This window comes from Lynx rufus, unplaced genomic scaffold (assembly GCF_022079265.1).
Source record: "Lynx rufus isolate CCGP_SWC_20201006 ecotype Redwood Valley unplaced genomic scaffold, mLynRuf1.p SCAF_7, whole genome shotgun sequence".
NCBI lineage: Eukaryota > Metazoa > Chordata > Mammalia > Carnivora > Felidae > Lynx > Lynx rufus.
Window position 1 is genome coordinate 124,987,404 of NW_025814889.1, and position 24,103 is coordinate 125,011,506.

At 35.3% G+C, this 24,103-nt stretch overlaps 1 protein-coding gene across 3 annotated transcripts in view; it reads left to right on the plus strand.

Annotated features, from left to right (window-relative positions):
- Nucleotides 1–24,103, plus strand: part of WASHC4 (WASH complex subunit 4) — a 60,493-nt gene that overhangs the window by 13,389 nt on the left and 23,001 nt on the right. For 2 of the 3 annotated variants that reach the window (XM_047065291.1, XM_047065292.1), the window contains exons 11-22: nt 1,530–1,653; nt 1,753–1,880; nt 2,885–3,045; nt 8,526–8,652; nt 13,264–13,389; nt 17,314–17,421; nt 18,466–18,612; nt 18,734–18,813; nt 19,941–20,046; nt 20,640–20,756; nt 22,380–22,548; nt 22,830–22,984. In XM_047065291.1, the coding sequence (XP_046921247.1) occupies nt 1,530–1,653; nt 1,753–1,880; nt 2,885–3,045; nt 8,526–8,652; nt 13,264–13,389; nt 17,314–17,421; nt 18,466–18,612; nt 18,734–18,813; nt 19,941–20,046; nt 20,640–20,756; nt 22,380–22,548; nt 22,830–22,984 (1,548 nt within the window). The remainder of the gene's footprint in view (nt 1–1,529; nt 1,654–1,752; nt 1,881–2,884; nt 3,046–8,525; nt 8,653–13,263; nt 13,390–17,313; nt 17,422–18,465; nt 18,613–18,733; nt 18,814–19,940; nt 20,047–20,639; nt 20,757–22,379; nt 22,549–22,829; nt 22,985–24,103) is intronic. The other variant, XM_047065293.1, reaches the window with a different exon arrangement.

Here is a 24,103-nt window from a genome sequence, read left to right on the forward strand (position 1 = left end):
TTTAGTGTTTGTTGTTAAACTCTAGATTTGGGTGTGTTTAGGGACGCCTGGATGGCTCAGTAGGTTAGGCGTCCGACTTCGGCACAGGTCATGATCCTGCCTTCATGGGTTCAAGCCCTGTGTTGGGCTTTGAGCTGACAGTTCAGAGCCTGGAGCCTGCTTTAGATGCTGTGTCTCCCTTTCTTTGTGCCCCTCCCTTGCTTGTACTCTCTCTCCCATAAATGAATGAATGAATGTTTAATTCTTCCTAGGCTCAGGGAATATAATTTGGGTCTGTGTAGTCCAGGTAGCTTCCTACTATTTAGTAGCTATTTTAAGTTTAAATTAATTAAAATGAAATAAAATTTCACTTTCTCCACCACTTTCACGTGCTTAATAGCTGCATATACATAATCTAATCATTGCGGCAGACACTTCAAACTTACATGTTATATATCAATAATATCTTAATAAAGCTGAGGGAAAAATAGCCACAATTAGTCTGTGACTAGCTATCCTGTCAGCATAGAAATGTAGAACATTTCTATGATCACAGAAAGTTCTATTGGATAGCATTGCTTTGGGTAGTATTTATTAGAAATTGCAATATATTTATATTTAAAATCTGCTTCAAGGTTATTTTTTTTTTTTTAATTTTTTTTTTTTTTCAACGTTTATTTATTTTTGGGACAGAGAGAGACAGAGCATGAACGGGAGAGGGGCAGAGAGAGAGGGAGACACAGAATCGGAAACATTTTTTTTTTTTTTTTAATTTTTTTTTTTTCAACGTTTATTTATTTTTGGGACAGAGAGAGACAGAGCATGAACGGGAGAGGGGCAGAGAGAGAGGGAGACACAGAATCGGAAACATTTTTTTTTTTTTAATTTTTTTTTTTCAACGTTTATTTATTTTTGGGACAGAGAGTCAAGGTTATTTTTAACATATTTTTACATAATGACAATAAAAAAGTTGATATATAGTTGACACATAATGTTAGTTTCAGGCATACAACATAGTGATTTGACATCTATACATTATGCTATTCTGAGGATCACACATTTTACAGATTGATCCCAACTATTGTTTATACTAATTAACAGCTAATATATTTGATTCAGAAGATAATTTTTTGTCATTGAGTCTTTTTCCAGGAGACATTCTGATACATGCTGTAATAAAGTGCTAGGAAAGTAATCATCAGAAAAAATACACTCTTCTCTTAAAAGTGTGTGGTAAAATAATAAAACGTTTTCCGTGCTTCATCAGATACATCTTCCATACGTCACTGAGCATCACTGTGTGTATCTCTTCATGTAGAATTTTGGATTTGTGGTTCAGTTGTATTTCACTAACTAGGTACTTAAGTACATAAGTACATATTTTTCACTCAAAAGGATTTAGTTATTAGATGACATTAAGGTAAAAACTTGAGCCTCAGTGTTACTGAGGTTGAAATGATGAATGTAGAAGTTTGTCACACGGTGTATATTTAAGTCTGTTTAATAACTTATTGAAAGTTTAAATTTCCCTTTAAATGTTTCCTATTTAGGCCTGTATAGAACAGCAGTTTGATTCTCTCAATGGAGGAGTATCTGTGTCAAAAAATAGCACTTTTGCTGAAGAATTTGCACATAGTATTCGCTCAATTTTTGCAAATGTAGAAGCCAAACTTGGTAATGTAAAATGCACTTTTAAAATTTTTGTTGATAAAGTTTGCATTTCCTTGAATGTAGAATTAAGTATATTTTTCTCACATGCTGTTGTTTTATAAGGAGAACCTTCTGAAATTGACCAGAGAGACAAGTACGTTGGAATTTGTGGACTCTTTGTACTGCATTTTCAAATTTTTCGGACTGTTGATAAAAAGTTTTATAAATCTTTATTGGACATTTGTAAGAAGGTAAGAACTTGGAACTTTTTTTTTCAACTTGAGTAGGTGAAAAAGATTTTGGATAAAATTGGATATTCTAAAATGTATTTTATTCCTGATTATAAAAATAGTAATTTTTACAGTACTTTGTAATAATTATAAAAATAATACCATAAGAATTTTTAAAAAACAAGCATTCCCAGGGCACCTGGGTGGGTTGAGCGTCCAACTCTTGATTTTGGCTCAGGCCATCATCTCATGGTTTGTGAGTTTGAGCCCTGCATTGGGCTCTACTTTGGGCTCTGTGCCCACAGTGTGGAGCCTGCTTGAGATTCTCTCTCCTTTCTGCCCATCCCTTGTGCTCCCTCTCTCTCTGAAAATAAGCATTTTTTAAAACCCAAAACCAAGCAGTCCAGAAATAAGTAACATAGTAAATGGAAGTACTGCATAATTCCACATCATATAAATACCTATTCGTGGAAGTTCTTCCAGATTTTTTCCTATAAATTAACTTCCTATTACTGTCACTGCTGTTTTCTTTTTCTTTGGTTCTTCTCCTCTTCTTGCCATTGCTTCTCATTATTGAAGTGGAAAAAAATTAAATTTTTTTTTTTTTTTTTTTTTACATCTTTGCTATTTCCATGATGTGACACACCTGATTTCAAAATTGAAAACTTTGTGTGTAAAATCAAGTGATATGTGACCATGAGAATCCAGCCATCTTGGGTCTTTTATTTTTTCACTAATATAGAATAAAAGTAAAAGTGGTGAAGATTGAAGTTTCTGTTTGCTTTTTGCATATTTTTATCTGAATATCCATGAGAGTGTGTAAGTGTTTAATATTTAGGCAGAATAAAACTTTCTCATGCCCCATATCAGATATTAGAATGCCTTAATTGTGCCACAGTAAGATTATTTGTGTCATATGTATAAATGATTGTAAGTTGTCTTCCCATTGTGTATTGTAGGACTATTAAACAGCTTACTGTTAGCCTGAATTTATTGATTTCCCTCTCTTACATTTACTATTTCAGGTACCAGCCATCACTCTAACTGCTAATATTATTTGGTTTCCTGATAATTTTTTGATCCAGAAAATACCAGCAGCTGCCAAACTTCTAGACAGAAAAAGTCTTCAAGCCATTAAAATACACAGAGATACTTTCCTACAGCAGAAAGCTCAATCACTTACCAAGTGAGTTTATAAGTACCCGTAATGAAAGTGTTTAGATACTTTATATTCTTGGATCTTACACTGACTCTAAATATATGGAAAATATTTGGTTATAAGATCAAATGTACTTACTCATTACCAGAGAAGAGGTTAGACAATCTCTAGGAGGCTTAATTTTTAGGAGTTTTTTTGGTTTTGTTTTAAATGTTTTAGGTTTAAACTTAAAGATGCAGGAAAATTGTACTTTATGGAGATGTGTGTGTATATATAGGCACACATACATATGTACACATGTATTTGCAGACATATACACATACTTTTTATCAGACGCATTAAATATTTTGTGTAGAGTGAAGTTCCCGCAGTAGATGTCATTTGATGACATTAAAAACATTGGGTGTCCATGACTCAGTGATAATTTTTGGAGGCGTTGACTTTAATTTGATGCACTCCTTTTTTTAATTTGTGTTTTTATGAAAGTAACATATGTACATACTTAAGTCCAAAAGTACTAAAAGTTGAAAGGGAAAAACGACTGTCCTCTGTTCAGTTTCCCCCTGTACCTGAGTCCTGTTCCCTAACAGAATACTTTTAACTTTAGTTTCTTCTGATATTTACATCCTTATGTTGTTACATAATGTAACAACAATCAGATATTCTTCTGATATTTACATCCTATTTTGTTGAAGTCTTACTATGCAAATTTTCAAATACACACACAAGAGAGAAAATAGATGAGTTCCCGTGTTCTCATCACCTAGCCTCAACACTTAATTTACTGCACATTGTTTCTTGAGTGCATTGCTAAAATCACACACTGACCTGGATGAAGATTTTAGTGAAGTGATGCAGGACTGTGCCACTGGCTCTGTGCTGGACACAGTTTTTATTTGTGATATGATTAGAAGATAATAGGGATATTTATTCATTTTCTTTCGATCTTGACTGTCAAGGGGAAATTGGACCACTACTGCAGAATGGGGGAAGAAGGAGTACATCAGGAATATAGGAGTCCCCTAAAGCATCTCTTAGTACTTTCAAGTCTGGTGGTTCAAGTCCATGGAAAATGACAATTACTCAATTCAGGCAGGACTACACATAACGGAAATTTCGGAGCTTCCTCCTATCTTCTAAAACAGAACTGAGGAGGGAAAAAGACATAGTTTGGAGTTAAAGCTGTGAATTCAATAAGATGGAGACACAGGGATCAGGTTAATAGTATTAATTAAGGTGTGTGGATATCTTAATTATCAGAAGCATATATATATATATATTTTTTTTAATTTACATCCAGATTAGCATATAGTGCAACAATGATTTCAGGAGTAGATACCTTAGTGCCCCTTACCCATTTAGCCCATTCCCCCCCTCCCACAACCCCTCCAGTAACCCTCAGTTTGTTCTCCATATTTATGAGTCTCTTCTGTTTTGTCCCCCTCCCTGTTTTTATATTATTTTTGTTTCCCTTCCCTTGTGTTCATCTGTTTTGTCTCTTAAAGTCCTCATATGAGTGAAGTCATATGCTATTTGTCTTTGACTGATTTCACTTCGCGTAATACCTTCCAGTTCCATCCATGTAGTTGCAAATGGCAAGATTTCATTCTTTTTGATTGCCGAGTAATACTCCATTGTATATATAGACCACATCTTCTTTATCCATTCATCCATCGATGGACATTTGGGCTCTTTCAATACTTTGGCTATTGTTGATAGTGCTGGTATAAACATGGGGGTGCATGTGTCCCTTTGAAACTGCACACCTGCATCCCTTGGATAAATACCCAGTAGTACAATTGCTGGGTCGTAGGATAGTTCTGTTTAGTTTTTTGAGGAGCCTCCATTCTGTTTTCCAGAGTGGCTGCACCAGCTTGCATTCCCATCTTAATATTCTTTAATAGTGTGATGCAGTTGCTAAAAATGCCAATACATACTTGGATTATGTTAATAACTATATCCAGATTATGGGAAATGGTACTTATAATATCTAGGCCATGTGAATTGGTAGTTTCATTGAATTTTTATTGGTCACATCATAGTTGGTGTCCAGTGGTGTCACATTTTTAAGAGGGACACAAAATGCAGCAACCCTAAATGCAGCTGATCAGGATATGTCAGAAGACCTGACAACCATGCCTTTTGAAGAATCTCTACATAGTTTGACCTTTAAAAGAGAAATCTGAGAAATGATGTGGTGAGCTCCTTAAATATTTGAGGGGCATTCAGGTTGAAGAGGGAACAGATTTGATCTCTGTGGCTCCAGAGATCCAAAATCGCCAACATGATTGAGCTCTTAGTAGCAGGCATTATGCTAAAGGCTTTAGACACTTTGTTTTATGCAAACCCTGTAATAGTCTTCTTATGTGGGAAAAAATAAAGGTAACAACTAATATTAACCCAGTGCTTTCTGTAAGCCAATAACTAAACTGTTCCAGGAACTTCACATTTATCATCTCCTTTAATCATGAGAGAATCCTATGAGGTAGATACTGTAATTATGGCCATTTTGTAGGTGAGAAAATTGAAATACAGAGAGATTAAACTTGCCCAAATTTAAACAGCTAGTAGGTGGCAGAGCTGGGCAGTCCCAACTCTAGAGCATAAGCTGTTAACTGCTACTCGACAGTACTATTTTTATCCCATTTTTAGATAAGGAGAATGAGGCTTAGAGAAATGAACTTTGCCAGGTCAGAGAGCTAGGTGTGCTAGTGTGCAAACCCATACCAGTCCTGCTGAAGAGCCTCTGCTACCAAGTCCTGGAGGCTGTTCTGAGAGGTAATGCACTCTTTACTGGCGCTGTGTAGGTAAAGTATAGATGACCTCAGTCCAAGATGCTGTAGGAAGTGAGGCTTATCAGGTAGAAGATTGAATAAATTGACTTTCAAAGACTCCCTCCCCCCCATGATAACATTTTATGTTTCTAAATTCTTTGATTCCAAAGATACACAGTTACCATAGAGCTCCAGGGAGCTGAAGGGGATAGTGTCTTTTTCATTCTCCTTGCAGTTCTCCCAAACAAACCTAAAATTCACTAAAATGAAACCCAGGAGAGGTGAGACAGTGTGACCAGCATGAGTTTTATCCAGTGTTTTAGGAAAAATTGAGGGAGTGAACAAGAGCTGTCCCAGTTAGGTTCCAGAGTTCATTAGATAATGAGGAAACAGTGGGGGACAGTTTCCCTGCCCCCTGCCCAATATGCACTAGACTTCAGCTGGCCAAGTGTCCCAGCCACATTCCTGCCTGGGGTCCAAGGTTTGTAGGTTGCTGCATTTTGCTTTTCATTCAAAACCATTTTGACACTGGAAATACTGACTTCAGAGGATAGAGCTCTGAACCTTCATTTCAAACCTCTGTTGACATGCAAGTGTTACTGCCATTTGGTGATTTATATTGGGACAGATTTTTTTTTTTTCCTTAGTGTTTTTCCTGTTTGTACTTTGAAATGAAGCTGACCATCTGACAGGACCCTTGGCTATTTTTGGACTCCATTTGTCAAAAACTTGTTTTTTAAAACTTGAAACAGCTTCATTTTCATGTATTTATAAGAGAGGAATATCATCTAGTGTTTGAATGTAGGAGTGATGGGTGGAATAATGGATAATCTCTGCTTTATCCTGCATAGTCTGATCTAAAACTGAGTGAGTGCCCTTGACTGTGTTATTAGCCTTCTTCATAAGGTTACTGGTTTGATTACTGTCAAGGAGGGCTCTATAATCTAGGCCTCTTCCTTCTGTCTTGGCTTATGACCTTTCTGTTCCCTCCTATACTTGTATCCGTGCTGAATACTGATCACAGCTTCCTCAAAAGGAGGCATTGCTCTAGGACCCTGCTCATTCTCCGTGTTTCACATTTTTAAGTCAGATAATCCACAAGTCAAATAATGTTAGCACCATTTGAGGCAAAGCCAAAAGTACAGCTGTTGGTGTCATTTGTTTAATGGAATCCTGGCTTAGCAAGAAATTTTTCTTAGATTTGATGCTAGGGTTTTACCTCTTTAAAAGACAGTTATGAAAAATTTTGGTGTAATCCCTCTTCAGACTGAGTTCTTGACATTGTCAGACTCTTTGGCAGTATGGCTGACCAGTGACCTCACTGTGGGGTTCAGATTTCGGTCAGGTGAGTCTCTGCAGTCCCTTGCCTGGAGTGCTATCCTCTAGTTCATTCTGACTGGCAGTAATGGGATGTTTCTCTGACTGGAGGAAGTCTCTAAAGAGTTGGTAACATCAGATCCCACAAAGGGGAATTGTTTGCTTTTCCACACTAAACCTTTAAAATAAAAAAGAAGTGTATATTAAATAGCTTCTGGGCTAAAAGTTTCCATTTTAAGCCATTTGAGATACATTGATAGAGTGATTCAGTGTTTGTAATTGGCTTGCAGCGGAGAATTAAATCAGTAGATTTAGTCTTTCCTGGATAGGAAAGCTTCCTAGATTTGGGCTTTTATCTTGGGTTGGCTTTTTACCAGTTATGATCTTGGGCACGTTACTTAACTTCTCTGTGTATCAGTTTCCTCTTATAGATCATAAGGTTATGTGAGGATTAAATGAGTTACTTTGCGTACAGTGATTAGAACAGTGGCTGGCATATAGGAAGCGTTCAATCAGTGTAGCTTTTATATCCAGATTCTGACCACTTCCAGCCTTCCCTTCTGGTTCAAGTTGTCATCCCCTTCTGCATTATCATGGTAGCTGCCTGAGTCGTTTTTCTGTTACCCCACTTGTCCCCTTTACAGTTTATTTTCAGCATCTCAGCCAAGGTGATTTTGGTCCTCTGCAAAGTTAGATAAAGTCACTCTGCTCAAATGCTTTGGTGGCTTTCCATTGAAGCCCTCTCTACAAGGTCATACACAAATCCTGTTCTACTCCCCATCCTTCCTGCCCCCCCAACCCCCACCTCTGTACTTCTCTGATTTCCTTTTATGTTCTCATCCCTGTTCTCTGAGCTCCAGCCATACTGACTTCTTTTTATTACTTGAACATGCCAGACGTTTGCGTTTGTTATTTACTTTCCTAGAATTCTCTTCTCATATATTTACATAGATTACTCATTCATCTTCTTCAAATCTTGGCTCAAAATCATAATTTCAATGAGCCTGCCTTGATCGCTGTAATTAAAATTGTACCTGCCCTCCAAGTCTCTGTGTCTTTTTTTCTCTCTGCTGCATTTTTTCCATAGCACATATCTAACATCTTACAGATCTTAATTATTGATTTCTTTGTTACACAACTCTCCTTTCTTCAAAGAATGTAAACTTTATTGTGGTAGGGATTTTTATCTATTTTGTTTACTGCTAACTTTTATTTTTAGTACTGAGAAACAGTGTCTGGCCTATATAGGCATGAACATTTGTTGAATGAGAAAATAATATATGTATGTAGGATGTCTGTAATTTGAAAACCAGAAAGGTGGCTCCTGCAAGGAAATATTTTATCCCAACCAGTTCAAAGAAATGGAAGTAAATTTTATTTCCTGTGCTGAGTAACCCCAATATTTTCCTTTGTTAGAGATGTACAGTCTTACTACGTCTTTGTGAGCTCATGGATGATGAAAATGGAATCTATTTTATCTAAAGAGCAGAGAATGGATAAATTTGCTGAAGACCTCACCAATAGATGTAATGTTTTTATACAGGTAGTTGCATCTTCTTACTTAGAATATTTTGGGGGTCATTTCTTTGTTAATTCAATGTATAGAACTTACACTTTGAAAAAACTGGAAGGGGTAGGATATGTTTTTGTTTTTAAAAACTGAAATTGATTTGATTATGTTTAGATCTGTGTGACTAATTTAGATTTTCTAATACATGCATTTAAATCTCTGTATTCTCTTCAAAGCATGACTTTTTTTGCTGTATCCCATAAGTTTTGATATGTTGAATTTCCATTATTTAGTTCAAAATATATAAGAAATTTTATTGTGATTTCTTTTTTGATCTGTGGGTTATTTTGAAGATACGTTTTAATTTGTAAAGATAAGAGGATTTCCTAGTTATCTTTTATTATTGATTTCTAGAAGTACTAAAATAATTTTGCTATTTTTAAATTTGTTGAGATTTGCATTATGGCCCAGCCTATGGTCAACTTTGGTAAACATTTCATGTACACTTGAAAAGAATATGTAACTTGCATTTATTGGTTGTAGTGTTCTGTATATATCAAGTAGGTTATGTTTGTTAATGATTTTGTTTACATATTGTGTCAGTTACTGACAGAATTGGGTTAGAATCTCCCACTAGCATGGTGGATTTGTCTGTTTACCCTTTGTTTTTGTTTTATATGTTTTAAAACCAAGTGAGTGCATAACATTTAAGAATTATTATTTATTCCTGATGAATTGAACCTGTTGTTATGAAATATCTCTTTCATTTCTAGTAATGCTCTGTCTTAAGTCTTGTGTGTATAATAGTAATATAGCTATACCAGTTCTCTTTTAGTTAAGGTCTACATAGTATGTCTTTTTTTCATCATTTGAGTTGCAACCTGTTTGACTCCTTATATTTAATGTGTGTCTCCTGTGTGTAAGCAGTGTGTAAGCAGCATAAATTTTTCCTCAGTCTAGTTGTCTTTTTTTATTATTTTCTCTATGTCATTACTGATGTATTTGGATTTAAAACTAGCATCTGACTAGTTGCTTTCTATTTATCTCACTTGTTCTGTGTCCCTTTTACTTTCCTTTCTTGCTCTCTTTTGAATTAATTCATCATTTTATTTCTCCTTTATTGTTAATTCTGTATCCTTTTACTGGGTTTTTTTAGTGGTTACTCTAGAGATTTTAAGTGCATCATTTAACCTTCAACTCCAAAATAAATGAGTAGTTTTATCTCTTTCTAGACAGTGTGAGGATCTTAAACCACCGTAATTCTCTTTATCTACCGTCTCACTTCTGAGTTGTTGTTTATTTTGATTCATTTTATATATTAAACTTCTCGAGGCATTATTATTGCTGCTGTTGTCTTTATAGTCCTGGTCCATTTAGATTTATCCATATGTTTACCTGTTCTGTTGCTTTCTGTTCTGCGTCTCTTCCTTCTTCATATATATATATATATATATATATATATATATATACACATATACACATACATACACATATATATATACATCTACATATATATATGTGTATATATGTGCGTGTATATATATGTATATATATATGTATGTGTATATATATATATGTATCTGTATATATATATATATTTTATTGTTTATTTATTTTTGAGAGTGAGACAGAGAAGTAGAGCATGAGCTGGGATGGGGCAGAGAGGAGGGAGACGTAGAATCCTAAGCAGGCTCCAGGCTCCAAGCTGTCAGCACAGAGCCCAACACAGGGCTTGAACTCACGGATTGTGAGATCATGACCTGAGCCAAAGTCGGACGCTTAACCGACTGAGCCATCCAGGTGCCCCTCTTCATTCTTCTGTTTGTGGAATAGCTGTTAGTATTTCATTTAAAATGTCCTTCTGTTGATGAATTATCACTATTTTTTTTGTCTGAATATGTCTTTATTTCAACTTCATTTTTGTTTTTTAACATTTATTTATTTTTGGGAGAGAGAGTGGGTGCAGGGGAAAGGCAAAGAGAGGGAGACAGGATCTGAAGCAGTCTCTGCACTGTGAGCACAGAGAGCGATGTGGTGCTTGAACTCACAAACTGAAATCATGATCTGAGCCGAAATCCAGAGTTGGCTGCTTAACCCACTGAGCCATCCAGGCACCCCTCAACTTTGTTTTCAAAAGCATTTTTGCTATGTAGAGAATTCTGGGTTAGCAGGATCCCTCACCTCCCTCCCCCACTTATTGTCTTCTGGCTTTTATTTTTGTTGAGAAGTTAGCTGTCAGTTTTCTTGGTTTCTGAATGTGAGTCTTTAATTGCTTGTAAGATCTACTTTTTGGTTGTTAGCAATATTGCTTTAATGTACCTAGGTGTAGTTTTCTTTGTGTCAGTGCTGCTTGGGATTTGTAGAGCTTCTGGAATTTGTGGAAAATTCTCAGCCACTAACTCTTCAAGTACTATTTCTGTTTTATTCTCTCTCTCTCTTCTTTTCTCTTTACCTATGTCTAATTTGTTAAGCCTATCTACTGAACTCTTAATTTTACTTATTTTACTTTTTAGCTTTTTTTATAGTTTCCATTTCTTTTTCTGAAAAAATTTTGTTTCTTTTCCTTCAACGTAGCAGAATTATTTTTAAGCCTATGTCTAGTAATTTCATTATCTGGATGTTTCTGTTATCTATGTTTCTCTTGTTTTTGGATATGTCTTATTATCTCTTTGCCTGGTCATTTTTAATAATGTGCACATTGTATATGAAAAATGGTGGATATAATTTGAAGATCTGGATATTGTTTTTCTTTTTCCAGAGAGGACTTGATAATTTTTACTTTTGATAAACAGCTAGGCTGGGACAACTAACAACCCAGATCACTTCAACCTAGTCATGGATTGAGATGATTTGAAATGGGACCTAAATCCTATGATGGCTATTTTTTTGAGTTTACCCTTACTCTTTAGGGGGTAGTTTTTCAGGATCCCAATCCAGAACCTAGGTTTATAGGACCTCCTTTCCTCTTTGATGGGCCACGAACTCCTGTTTTTATTCCCCTCTCCTTTCTGGGAGATGCTGAAAGGTAACATTTGGCTTCTGTCTCTATTCTCTTTTGGAACTGGCAGATGCTTCTTAAGGGAAAGCAGCCTCAAATGCCAGGCTCACTTCTCTGGGTTTCTTTCTTCTCCCAGATTTGGCTTTATATTTCCTTATCTTCTTAATAGCTCTTTGATGCCTCCTGAGAGATTAAAAAAATGTTTTGCCCAGATTTGCTTGTTCTTTGTACAAAGGTTAGTCCAGATTATTTATTCTTCCATTAACAAAAACAGACCCTAAACCTCTCCTCTCCCCATTTAGATTTTTAAAATACGTCCTTTATATATATGTTTCACGAGTTAATGACCATCTGGGGACCCATGAATTCTTTCTCCCCTGTTCCCCCTCAAAAAAGAAACTCCCCTTTTTATGCCTGGCTTAGAGTTACACTTTTGCTGTTCTTTGTTTCTGCTTTTAAACTTTTCGTGGTGCTGCACTAGGGCAGAATCTGGTGTGATAGTTCTGTAGCTGACAGGTTAAGACTTCTAGCTCTTTCCTGTGTGTATTCCCCAAGCTTTGTCACCTTTCTTAGGATGCTGCCTTCTCTCTCATTTCTTATTCTATTAACTTTGCACATCTCTTTATCACAGAGATATAATTGGTTCAGAGAAAATCCCCTCTCCCACCCACACTAAGTATCACTTCTTTACTGAGCCACTGTTACACTGATGGGAGAGTACTTTATCTCTCACATATGATAGAGGACTAGAAAAAAAGTTGAGAATCACTAGCATATGGCTTCTGCCCCATTTCCTTGAATATATCCATAATAGTATAATTTAGGTTCATCCTAAAACTGTACATGTATCTTTTTTTGTCCTTTTGTAAACCCAAAGAATCTTTATTATGATGTTTCTATGTGGTTTTTTTGGATCTAAATGAAAATATATAAGGTAATATCCTTTTCCTGTTTTCTTATTCCATCCCATTTCCCTGGGTTTACTAGCACTAAAAATCTTTTTTAAACCTCACAAGACCTTTGTTCTTCCTTCGTGAATAGAAAAGTAGGAGAGAATATGTTCTTATTGGGCTGGAAGGAGAGAAGGTCTGATTAGGACCAACACAGGCAGGGGACATGGTAGCAGATGAACAGTGGGGATTGGTCCGGGTGAAAAGGAAAGGGGGAATTGGCTTGGAACTGAGAAATACCTTTCAGTATCTGTATTGGCCAGACAGCAGCTCTCATACTCATTTTTCAGTTCCTGGTTCATTAGGGTCCTTAGCATTTGTCTGTAGTAGATAGGAGTCTTTAAACTCTTGTCTGGCAGGTAAGATAAGGATGAATAGATAGCTTCTGGACATTCAGATCATTTCTCTGAAGGGTTTGTTTGCTTTTTTAATGGGAAGATTCTTTAACTGTGATTTTATACTTTAATTTCAGCAGTACTAAACTTATGGTATGTAATAGGTTAAATACACCTTTAAGGGTTGCTTTGAAGCTTCACCATTGTATAACATTGTGTGAGGAAGAATATTTCAAAATCTTAAGAGCAGACTTTAAAATAGTTATTGGCAAGTTGGGGAATAATTGTTACATAGAGAATGAAATGTTGAAGAAATGAAACTTTTCCTTGTGATTATAATCATTGTTTTATTTTTTTATAGGGCTTCTTATATGCATACAGTATTAGTACCATTATTAAAACCACAATGAATCTCTACATGTCAATGCAAAAGCCAATGACCAAAACCTCAGTTAAGGCATTATGCAGGCTTGTTGAACTTCTCAAGGTAGGTTTAAGATTATTTTACCTTGCCATTATAATTGAGAATTAACCTGTGCTTAAATTATGGTGATCTTGTAATATTTGACTTCTTGATTATCAGAATAAATAATTGTGGGAAAGTGTACTTATCTCTCACGTGGCTAAGGAAACTAGCCATTGAAAGTAATTTCTGAATAACTTTATGAATGGCCAATATATTTAAACTTTATTAAAATTAGCATGTATTGAGAGAAGAAGGGAATGAGAAGGTTAACTTACGTATTAGTAAAGTTTTACTCATGGAAGTTTTAAGCATGTTGCCTGAATTATAAAAGAATATGACGTGGTACAGAAATTGGTGCATAGATCAGTGGAACAAATAGGGACCCCAGAAATAAACCCACAAATATATGGTTAGTTTTGACGAAGGAGGCAAGAATATATAGTGGGGAACATACTCTAATAAAGGGTGCCGGGAAAACTGGACAGCTACGTATAAAGAATGAAACTGGACCACTTTCTAATGCTATACACAAAAACAAAATCAAAATGGGTTAAAGACCTAAGTGTGAGACCTGGAACCATAAAAATTCTGAAGAGAGCACAGACAAGTAATTTCTCTGACATCAGCCATAACAATATTTCGTAGGTATGTCCTCTAAGGCAAGGGAAACAAAAGCAAAAATGAACTATTGGGACTACATCATACATCAAAATAAAAAGCTTTTGCACAACAGAGGAAACCATCAACAAAACAGACAACTGATTGAGTGGGTGAAGATATTTGCTAATCATATATCCAATAAGGGGTTAATAGCCACAATATATATAAAGAACTTATACAACTCAACACCAAAAACATAATCCAATTAAAACATGGGCAGAGAACCTGAATAGACATTTCTCCAAAGAAGACATACAGATGGCCAGTAGGCCCTTGAAAAGATCCTCAGCATCACTCATCATGAGGAAACTGCAAATCAAAACCGCGATGAGATACCCACCAGTTAGAATGGCTGATATCAAAATGACTAGACGTAACAAGTGTCGGTGAGGATGTGAAGAGAAAGGAACCCTCATGCATTGTTGGTGGGAATGTAAATTGGTACAGCCACTGTGGAAGACAGTATGGAGGTTCCTCAAAAAGTTAAAAATAGAAATACCATATGATCCAGTAATTTCAGTACTGTGTATTTGCCCAAAGAAAGTGAAAAAACTAATTTGAAAAGAACATGCCTCCTGTGTTTATTGCAGCATTATTTATAATAGCCAATGTGTGGAAACAACCTAAATGTCCATCAATAGACAAATGGTTAAAGAGGATGTGGTATACATGTAATGGAATATTATACAGCCATAAAAAGGATGAGATTGTGCCATTTGAGACAGTATGAATGGACCTAGAGGGTATTAATGTAAAATAAGTCAAACAGATAACTACCATATAATTCTACTCATAAGTGGAATTTTAAAAAAATAAATAGAAAGCAGAATCAGACCTATAAATAATACAAGGAACAAACTGATGATTGCCAGAGGAGGGGTTTGGGGGATTGGGTAAAATGGATGAAGAGGAGAGAGTGGTACAGGCTTCCAGTTATGGAATGAATAAGTCACAGGAATAAAGGCACAGCATAAAGAATACAGTCAGTGATGCTGCAATAGCAATGTAATGGGACGGTTGATAGCTACACCTGTAGTGAAGAGAGCATAATGTATCAATTTGTCAAATCACTAGTTGTACACCTGATACTAATGTAACATTGTGTATCAACTGTACTAAAAAAAAAAAAAAAAGACATCCATTTTGTAGTGTTCAGATGCACATGAGGCTAGTCAACATGAGGCTAATTATTTTGCAGTTTAGGGAAAGTGCTGTAATCTTGTGATTTGAATACTTCTGGAAATACGATAATGTTTTTAGCATACTCTATGTAAGTAAAAACAATAAAAACCCTTTGTAGGCAGGAGAGCCCACTTAACCTTTTATAAAAATTGAAATTAAAATTTTCTAGTAGATTTCTGCTAATGCCTTTAGATTTGCTTAGGAAATAAAATCTTTTGGAAACTTTCAGCCTTTTTTAAAGATATTATATTTTTTAATGAACTGTAAATACAGAAATGTGTGTATATGCATATATTTCATAAACATAATTTTAAGAAATAATAGACAAAAACCCACCATCCCATTTAAGAAATATTGATATTTTCAGAAGCCCCCTGTGTTGTGCTCTGTGATTACATCTTACCCTGCTCCCTCAGAGGAAACCAGTCCCGCATTTTATGCTTCTCATTCCGTTGGTTTTCTTTTTAGTTTACCGTATATAGATGAATCTATAAACCATTCATCATTTAGTCATATATGCTCTTGAAGTTTATATTAATGAAGTAATACTTTATGTACTTCTTTACTTTTTTTAACTCAATTTTTTTTTTTTTTTAATTTTTTTTTTTTTTTCAACGTTTATTTATTTTTGGGACAGAGAGAGAGACAGAGCATGAACGGGGGAGGGCCAGAGAGAGAGGGAGACACAGAATGGGAAACAGGCTCCAGGCTCTGAGCCATCAGCCCAGAGCCCGACGCGGGGCTCGAACTCACGGACCGCGAGATCGTGACCTGGCTGAAGTCGGACGCTTAACCGACTGCGCCACCCAGGCGCCCCTCAGAATTTTTTTTTAATACTAGAATTAATATTGGAATTTATCAAGGTGGTTTTTAGTTTTTTTTTTAATGTTTATTTATTTTTGAGACAGAGACAGAGCATGAATGGGGGAGGGTCAGAGAGAGAGGGAGACATAGAGTCTGAAGCAGGCTCCAGGCCCTGAGCTGCCAACACAGAGCCCAACGTGGGGCTCGAACTCACAGACTGTGAGATCATGACCTGATCCGAAGTCGGAGGCTCAACTGACTGAGCCACCCAGATGCCCCCAGAATTTTGTATTTGAACTTTTCCATGCTGGGATGAGTAGCTATGGTTCCTTCATTTTCATTGCTGTGTAGCTTTCCTGTAGATGGACTTTGGGTGATTTCCAGTTGTTGCTACTATATACAGTGTTACTGTTCTTGTATCTGTTTCTTGGTGTAGTTGTGCCAGAGGTTTGCTGAGTTTTGTATCAACCAGTGGATTGCTGGGTTGTGTGTTACTTACATGTTCAGCTTTTCAAGATGATGCCAGATTTTTTTTTTTTTTTTAATGTTTATTCTTGAGAGAGAGAGACAGAGTGTGAGTGGGGAGGGTCAGAGGGAGACACACACATAGAATGCGAAGCAGGTTCCAGGCTCTGAGCTGTCAGCAAAGAGCCTGATGCAGGGCTCAAACCCACAAACCGTGAGATCATAACCTGAGCTGAAGTCGGACACTTAACCAACTAAGCCACCCAGGTGCCCCGCCAAATTGTTTTTTAAAGTAGTGAGAGCAATCAGTTTATATACCTCTGCAAGATTAAACTTCCCTTTGTTCCCCAACTGGCCAACATTGGTATTATCTGGCTTTTTCTTTTTCTTTTTCTTTTTCTTTTTCTTTTTTTTTTTTTTGGTGAGAGGTAAACGATTTTATTTTTAATGTTTATTTCCCTGATTGTTGATGAGGGTGTCTTTTCCAAGTGTTTATTGTGTGAAAAATCAGTTCATTTCTTTTGTTCAGTTTTCTATTGAATTATTTGCCTCTTTTAAAAGATTGTTTGTTAAAAATGTTTCATGCATTCTGAGTAGTAAACCTTCGTGCATGGCAGATACTTTCTCATATGTTGGCTTGCCTTTTTATTTTTTTAATAGTGGCTTTTGATGAACAGAAATTCTTAATATAATTGAATTTACCGATCTTATATAATAATTCTTTTGGATCCCATTTACAAATTCCTTACCTAGCCCAAGGTCTTAAAGATATTCTGTGATTTTGCCTAAAAGTTTTAAGTTGATTTTCACAGCATTACTTGTGGTTCTTTTTAGGCTATAGAGCATATGTTCTACAGAAGAAGCATGGTTGTGGCTGATTCGGTTTCACATATAACACAGCACCTTCAACATCAGGCTCTTAATTCTATTTCTGTAGCCAAGGTATGAAGGTTATTGTATATTCAGCATAATTATCTTTTTAGTTTGCTCTCCTGTTGTTTTATGTGTGTTTTTTATTTTTAAGCATATATATTTTTTAAGTTTATTTCTTTTTGAGACAGTGAGCATGAGTGGGGGAGAGGCAGAGAGACAGAGGGAGAGAGAGAATCCCAAGTAGACTCCACGCTGTCAGCGCAGAGCCCAATACAGGGCTTGAACTCACGAACCATGAGATCATGACCTGAGCCTAAATCCAGAGTTGGACACTTAATGGACTGAGCCACCCAGGTGCCCTTATATGTGTTTTTTTAGTTTAGTCTGTTTACTCCATTCCTTCAAACATAATATTTCTTGGTCCTTTTTCTCCATGGTATTTTATGATTGTTACTTAGAGCAATCAGGGTTAACTCTGAACTTGCAGCATGGAAGTTCACTCCTCTATTAAAGGAACACTCCTCTATTAAAAAATGACATTGTGGGAACGGCTGGGTGGCTCAGTTGGTTAAGCATCTGACTCTTGATTTTGGCTCAGGTCATGATCTCATGGTTTGTGAGATTGAGCCCTGCTTCAAGCTGTGCACGGGCAGTGTGTGGAGTCTGCTTGAGATTCCTTCTCTTCCCCTCTCCCTCTCCCCCTCCCCCTCCCCCTCTCCCCCCCTCCGCTTGTGCTCTCTCTCTCAAAATAAACATTTTAAAAAATGACATTGTGTAGTTTTAAAATATGCCTCTTTTTTAAAGAATAATTTATTAAATTAATATGGAGATTTTAGACTCTGGCCTATGTTGCCATCTTGAACTGCCTTTCAAAAAGCCTAATATAGAAATTTAAAAATATGCTTAATACATTTGCTGTCCCTGTCAGCGTTAATGGTAATGTTACACAAATAAAGCACATAATGTCAGAAAAAGCTGATTAAGGAAAGCATTTGTCTAAGCTCTCTTAAATTGAATCATGGAAAAGATTACCACGAGGTTTTTCTTGTGAGTCTTTGTTATTGCTTCAGAACTAAAACTGTTATTTCTTGCTTTCTCTTCTTTTGTCTTTAGAAAAGAGTAATTTCTGACAAAAAATACAGCGAACAGCGTCTTGATGTACTCTCTGCTCTAGTTTTGGCTGAAAACACTCTAAATGGACCAAGCACAAAGCAACGACGACTTATTGTTTCCTTGGCACTAAGTGTTGGCACACAAATGGTAAATTATTGCTGTTATGGAAGGAAACTGAAATTGGAGATTTCACATTTTCCTTCTTACCCAAGAAACCTGTTCTTACTTTGACTGCAACTTCTCTGTCATTCTGTCCCCTCCCTGATAGAAAACATTTAAAGATGAAGAACTCTTTCCACTGCAAGTAGTCATGAAAAAGCTGGATCTTATCAGTGAACTTAGAGAAAGGTAAGTAGGGATATGTAACAATACTCAAAAGATAAGGCTGATAGAAACATCAGTTTTCTTTTTAGCATAGCAAGAGAAGAAATATAACCCAGGTGAACCATTAGTTCCTCTTGTCACTCCTTTAGCGTGACCAAAGTGAGTCTGTGACCGGGGATCGTATTTCTTTAACTTTGCTTCTATAGTAAGGAAATAGCTTCTGGAAGAACTCCCAGAGGAAGCATGGTATCACCCATGGAGCACCTGCTAGACCCCGATGCATATTGTGATTGCTGTGATGAGTCTCCTAGTGGACTTTTAAAATTGCTGCTTCATAACAAAGTTTCATCTCTTAGAGATTCATGTCACATAGTTTTCTGTAGTTTTATTTTGACATGAATTGGAATTAATTCACTAAAATGACTTAGTTTTGGGCTTATTTTTGTAGCCATTTGTGACTTTATTGTTTTTATTGAGGAAGCAATATGTTTCTTGAAGGGAAAATGGGTCTTCTGAATTTTGATTCCCAGGTGAATTAAGGTTGTAGCACAGTTTTTCATTTAAAGCTCATATTTATAACAATATTATGTTGTTTTAAGAAGCTGAGACTTTAAGTGTAGGTACTAGCATTTAACTTTCTTCTCCTTCTTCATTATAAGATACTTAGTGTAACATTTTGTTGCCCCAAAATGGTGTGAAATAGTCACTTGGCAAGGCTTATAGGCAGGTTAAGTGTAACTATTTTTTTGTTTTGTTTTTTTTGGTCACAATTTTTTAAAAGGTTCTGCTTTTCAACTTTGAGACAGGTAAAATGGTACATATGTGATGCAAATATTATAAGTTCAGTCCTATCAAATAGTATTGAAAAATTAAACTCTATCTTAAGAGTTATGTGTATCATTTTTCAAGTATGCTTTAGCCTACGTGCAGAATTCTGACAGTGTCTGATATAGGGGAGTTTTGTTAACCATGTTCAATTTAGAAAGTATTTTGTGGCTTTTCTCTACTAATTTTGGGTTAAGTGATGTAGGAGATACAAAAATGGGTAAGACTGAGCTCTTACCATTGTGATGTGTAATGTTGTTCCTTTCATTATTTTGGTGGGGGAGTGCTTTGATTTTGCTACCACTAATTACTACTTTACATTGTAGAGTCCAAACACAATGTGACTGTTGTTTTTTATACTGGCATCGAGCTGTCTTTCCAATTTATTTAGATGATGTATATGAAAATGCCGTTGATGCAGCCAGATTACACGTAAGTGAAGAATAATATAAAAATAATCCATCATTTTAGTCAGTGTACAAACCATTCTAGTTTTGAATACAATCATTTGACTTAATAGATCATTTAAAAATTGACTGCTAATGTTTTTACAATACTATCCATATTTAATGAGCATTTATACAGTCTGTAGTTAAATTTGATATAAGTGCTAATGAATATCAATATATTTAACTCTTTTACTCATATTCCTAATCATTCTCATTTCACTTTGATATTAGTTTATGTCACAATAGGCTGACATTTACTTGTCAGCAAGGAATATGTTACTCAGATCTTTCTATTTCTTTTGGAAATAAATATTTGAATGTTCAAGGCAAGAAAGGATAAGTGAATGTGAATTTTTTGTTGATTTAATATATATGCTTTAGAGAATAAAATCTGGCTCTTCTTATTTAGGAAAGTAAGACAGGCATGTGTGAAAAAAATTAACCTTCAGACTGAGGTTTTGTCTTCAAAGATAGATAATTAACTTTTGTGATATATATATATTTTTTCCTTTGTGCTATTTTTTAATTAGAGCTCTGGTGTTTCTACATTCGTGAACATTCTGATTTTCTTCTTAGTACATGTTCAGTGCTTTACGTGACTGTGTACCTGCTATGATGCATGCAAGACATTTAGAGTCCCACGAAATACTTCTGGATTGCTATGACAAAGAAATTATGGAAATCTTAAATGAGGTAACATCATATTTGAGATTGCATTCCAAATACATGTTTTTAAGTTTTTCAGTGTTTGGAAAAACTTTCTGGATTGAAGCAGGCTTTCATTTATATTATATATTCATGTTATGTGTAAGTAGTAATATAAATTATTATTTATGAATCATTGTCTAGAATGAAGGAACTTTTCAGTATCACTGTTATGCTAAATTGGTCTTTAATTCCTAAGTTTTATATAGAAATTCAGACTAGGGATTTGGGAAAAATACTTGACTTTAGTGAATAGCAGATTTTGAGTGTAAAGTTCTGTTTATTAGAAGAATGCAGATACAAAGTGGGTTTGAATATTGAATGCTGCTAATGGTAGCACACTTCTGGCAGCTTAACTAGTGATATTTTATTGAGTTATTTGGAGAGCTATGACCAAATATTCTGTATTTAAAGATGTATTTGTGTAACAGAAATAATTCAGATATGCAGTGTAGTATATCCCTTCTTGTTTTACTGGAATCCATATTATAAACACTAACATTTTAAATTTTCATCTAGCAGTATTACATGGAGGGAGAGATAAAAATGAGTAAAGTTCACAATGTAAACCATATGCAGGTTTGATAAAATTATGAAAAATTTTATATAATTTCTTATATTAACTACTCTTATTTAAAAATAAGATACATGTCTGGCCAGTATTTAGAACTTCATGGTAGACCAGAAAAGATGATTGATTTCATTACCTTTAGAGCAATGAATTTTGTGATTTTTTTTTTTTTTTTCTTTTTAATGATTATCATAAGGAAGCTTTTTAAAAATTTCTTCCGTTGCTTGTTCTCAGGACATTTCCTTCTTTGTTACTGGTTTCCATAAGTGTCTATACTTTATTTTTTTAGGTATTTTTTAATATTTTAATATTTTTTAATATTAGGCACCCCTAAATGTTATACTTTATATTGTATTTTCCCATTTTTTATAATGAAGCCATGAGACATTAGCTTTTTGAAATTCTTTTTAAGAATTTTAGAGTATTAATGAAAATAAAAAACTTCAGATTTATCTAACTGCTTTGTGGTCAAAAAAATTGTTGGTTTAAAATGGAGAGCAGGGGCACCTGGCTGACTCAGTTGTGGAACATGCAACTCTTGATATCGGGGTTTTGGGTTCAAGTCTCACATTTGGTGTAGAGTATTTAAAAAAATTTTTTTTAAATGTTTATTTAGTTTTGAAAGAGAGAAAGAGTACGGACAGGGGAGGGGCAGAGAGAGAAGGAGACACAGAATACGAAGCAGTCTCCAGGCTCTGAGCTGTCAGCACAGAGCCCAATGTGGGTCTCGAACCCACGAACCATGAGATCATGACCTGAGCCGAAGTCAGGCTCCTAACCAACTGAGCCACCCATGCACCCCTATTTAAAAATCTTTTTAAAAAAGTATAAAAATAAAATGGAAAACAAAGTAACTTTCATTTTCCTGATAAAAATAATATTTTACCATAGCTTATTTAGACTCTTAAACCAGTTTGACAAATCCTTTCATCATTGAACTCATTATAAAACTCTAGTGGTCAATGCATAGATGCCTTAGAGGAGCAAGGCAATAGGAATATCATTTTGAAAAATTAAGGTATCAATTCCTTTGTGAATAGCATTTACTGGACAAGTTATGCAAGGAAATAGAGAAGGATCTGCGGCTTTCTGTGCACACTCATTTAAAGCTGGATGACCGAAACCCTTTCAAAGTTGGCATGAAAGACCTGGCCCTTTTTTTCTCTTTGAATCCAATTCGATTTTTCAATCGTTTCATTGACATTCGAGGTGAGTGTTTTGCTTTCCTTCTTAAACTAATATTCTATATCAGTTTGCCCGTAAGTGTTAACGAGCAACAAAAAAACTTTGAGGGTATTTTTGTGTTATTCATTTATTCTTTAATTCTTTTTTGTTTCGTTTTTATTTTCCTAGTACCTTATTTTAAAGGAAGAAGTCTGATGTTCAAAGACAAGTCATTTCCAAAAGCTTCATCTTTCTTCCTTTTCTATTTTTTCATGAATCAAAAATTTGTTCATATATTTACTGATTTATTTATTTATTTTTGGTAGCTTATGTAACTCACTACCTAGACAAGACCTTCTATAATCTCACAACAGTAGCTCTTCATGACTGGGCCACGTACAGTGAAATGAGAAATTTAGCTACCCAGCGTTATGGATTGGTTATGACGGAGGCTCATCTTCCTAGTCAGACTTTGGAACAGGTATAGTATGAAATGTTTCTAGCATAGTGTGTTTGTAGCATAGCAGTGTTTCTCTAAAAAGTCTCTTTTTTCTTCTTAATTTAGCACATGTTTATAATTGAAGAAAATATTTGCTGTATAAAACTACATACTTGACAAGAATAATGGTGCTGATTTGCTTTAGGAATAATTTACCACAGGCTTTCTGTTTACACTCCAGCTTTTGTTGAACATCTGAAATGTACATAGATTTAGATACACTGTTTCAGAAACCGTGGGATACTGAGGTGGTGACTTCTGCCGAGTTGTAAAAAGTTTAGTCAAGATCACAGTTAAGGATTTTAAACCTAGATATAACGTATAAATTTTAACATCTTAAGAAATGGTCAAATGTATATGACTATAAATATCTTCTTAAAATGAGTGCACAGAAGCATTTACTTTTGCTAATTCAGTAAGCTAATTTACAATATGACAGTATCTCATGAGTGCAAAAGTTATGTTTCCAGTTAATTTGCATGTATTTTTCCTAAGAAAATCCAAAAATAATATTTATCAAAAAACATTTACTCAGTTCTGAAATTTGAGGATAATTTTTCCTCCAGCCTACTGTGTGTAGGTACCATTTCTGGGATCAGTTTGTATTTCCTTTCATTTATTTATGCATTTAGTATTTACTGAAAAGATGCTAGGCACCAAACTATGTTTTGGGATACAAAAATAAATAGGAACAGTTTCTGCTCATGTACTTATAACCAAGGGGAAGAAAGAGTTAACAATTTTTAGATTGAAACATGAGAAAAACTATAATGAAAACTTAAAGGGGTATTGTGATGCTACTTTGGCCCCAGTTAGAAAAGCTGTGGGACAATGCATCTGATGCCATTAGGTGTTAGAGTAGTAACTGAAGAGTTATGGATTCTTAATAGGTAACTTGTATATTAAGGGAAGTCTAGGGTAATTAAAAGAAGCCTAAGGATTTGGAATTAGACTTTCTAAAAATCCCTGGGTTCTGCCTCTTCCTAGCTGTTTGACCTTGGAGAACTCCCTTAGCTTCATTTTCTTCAGCTGTGGAATTTAGAAGACTAATACCTCATTTTTTGAGAATTACATAAAAAGAACCTTGCTTGCACAGTGCCT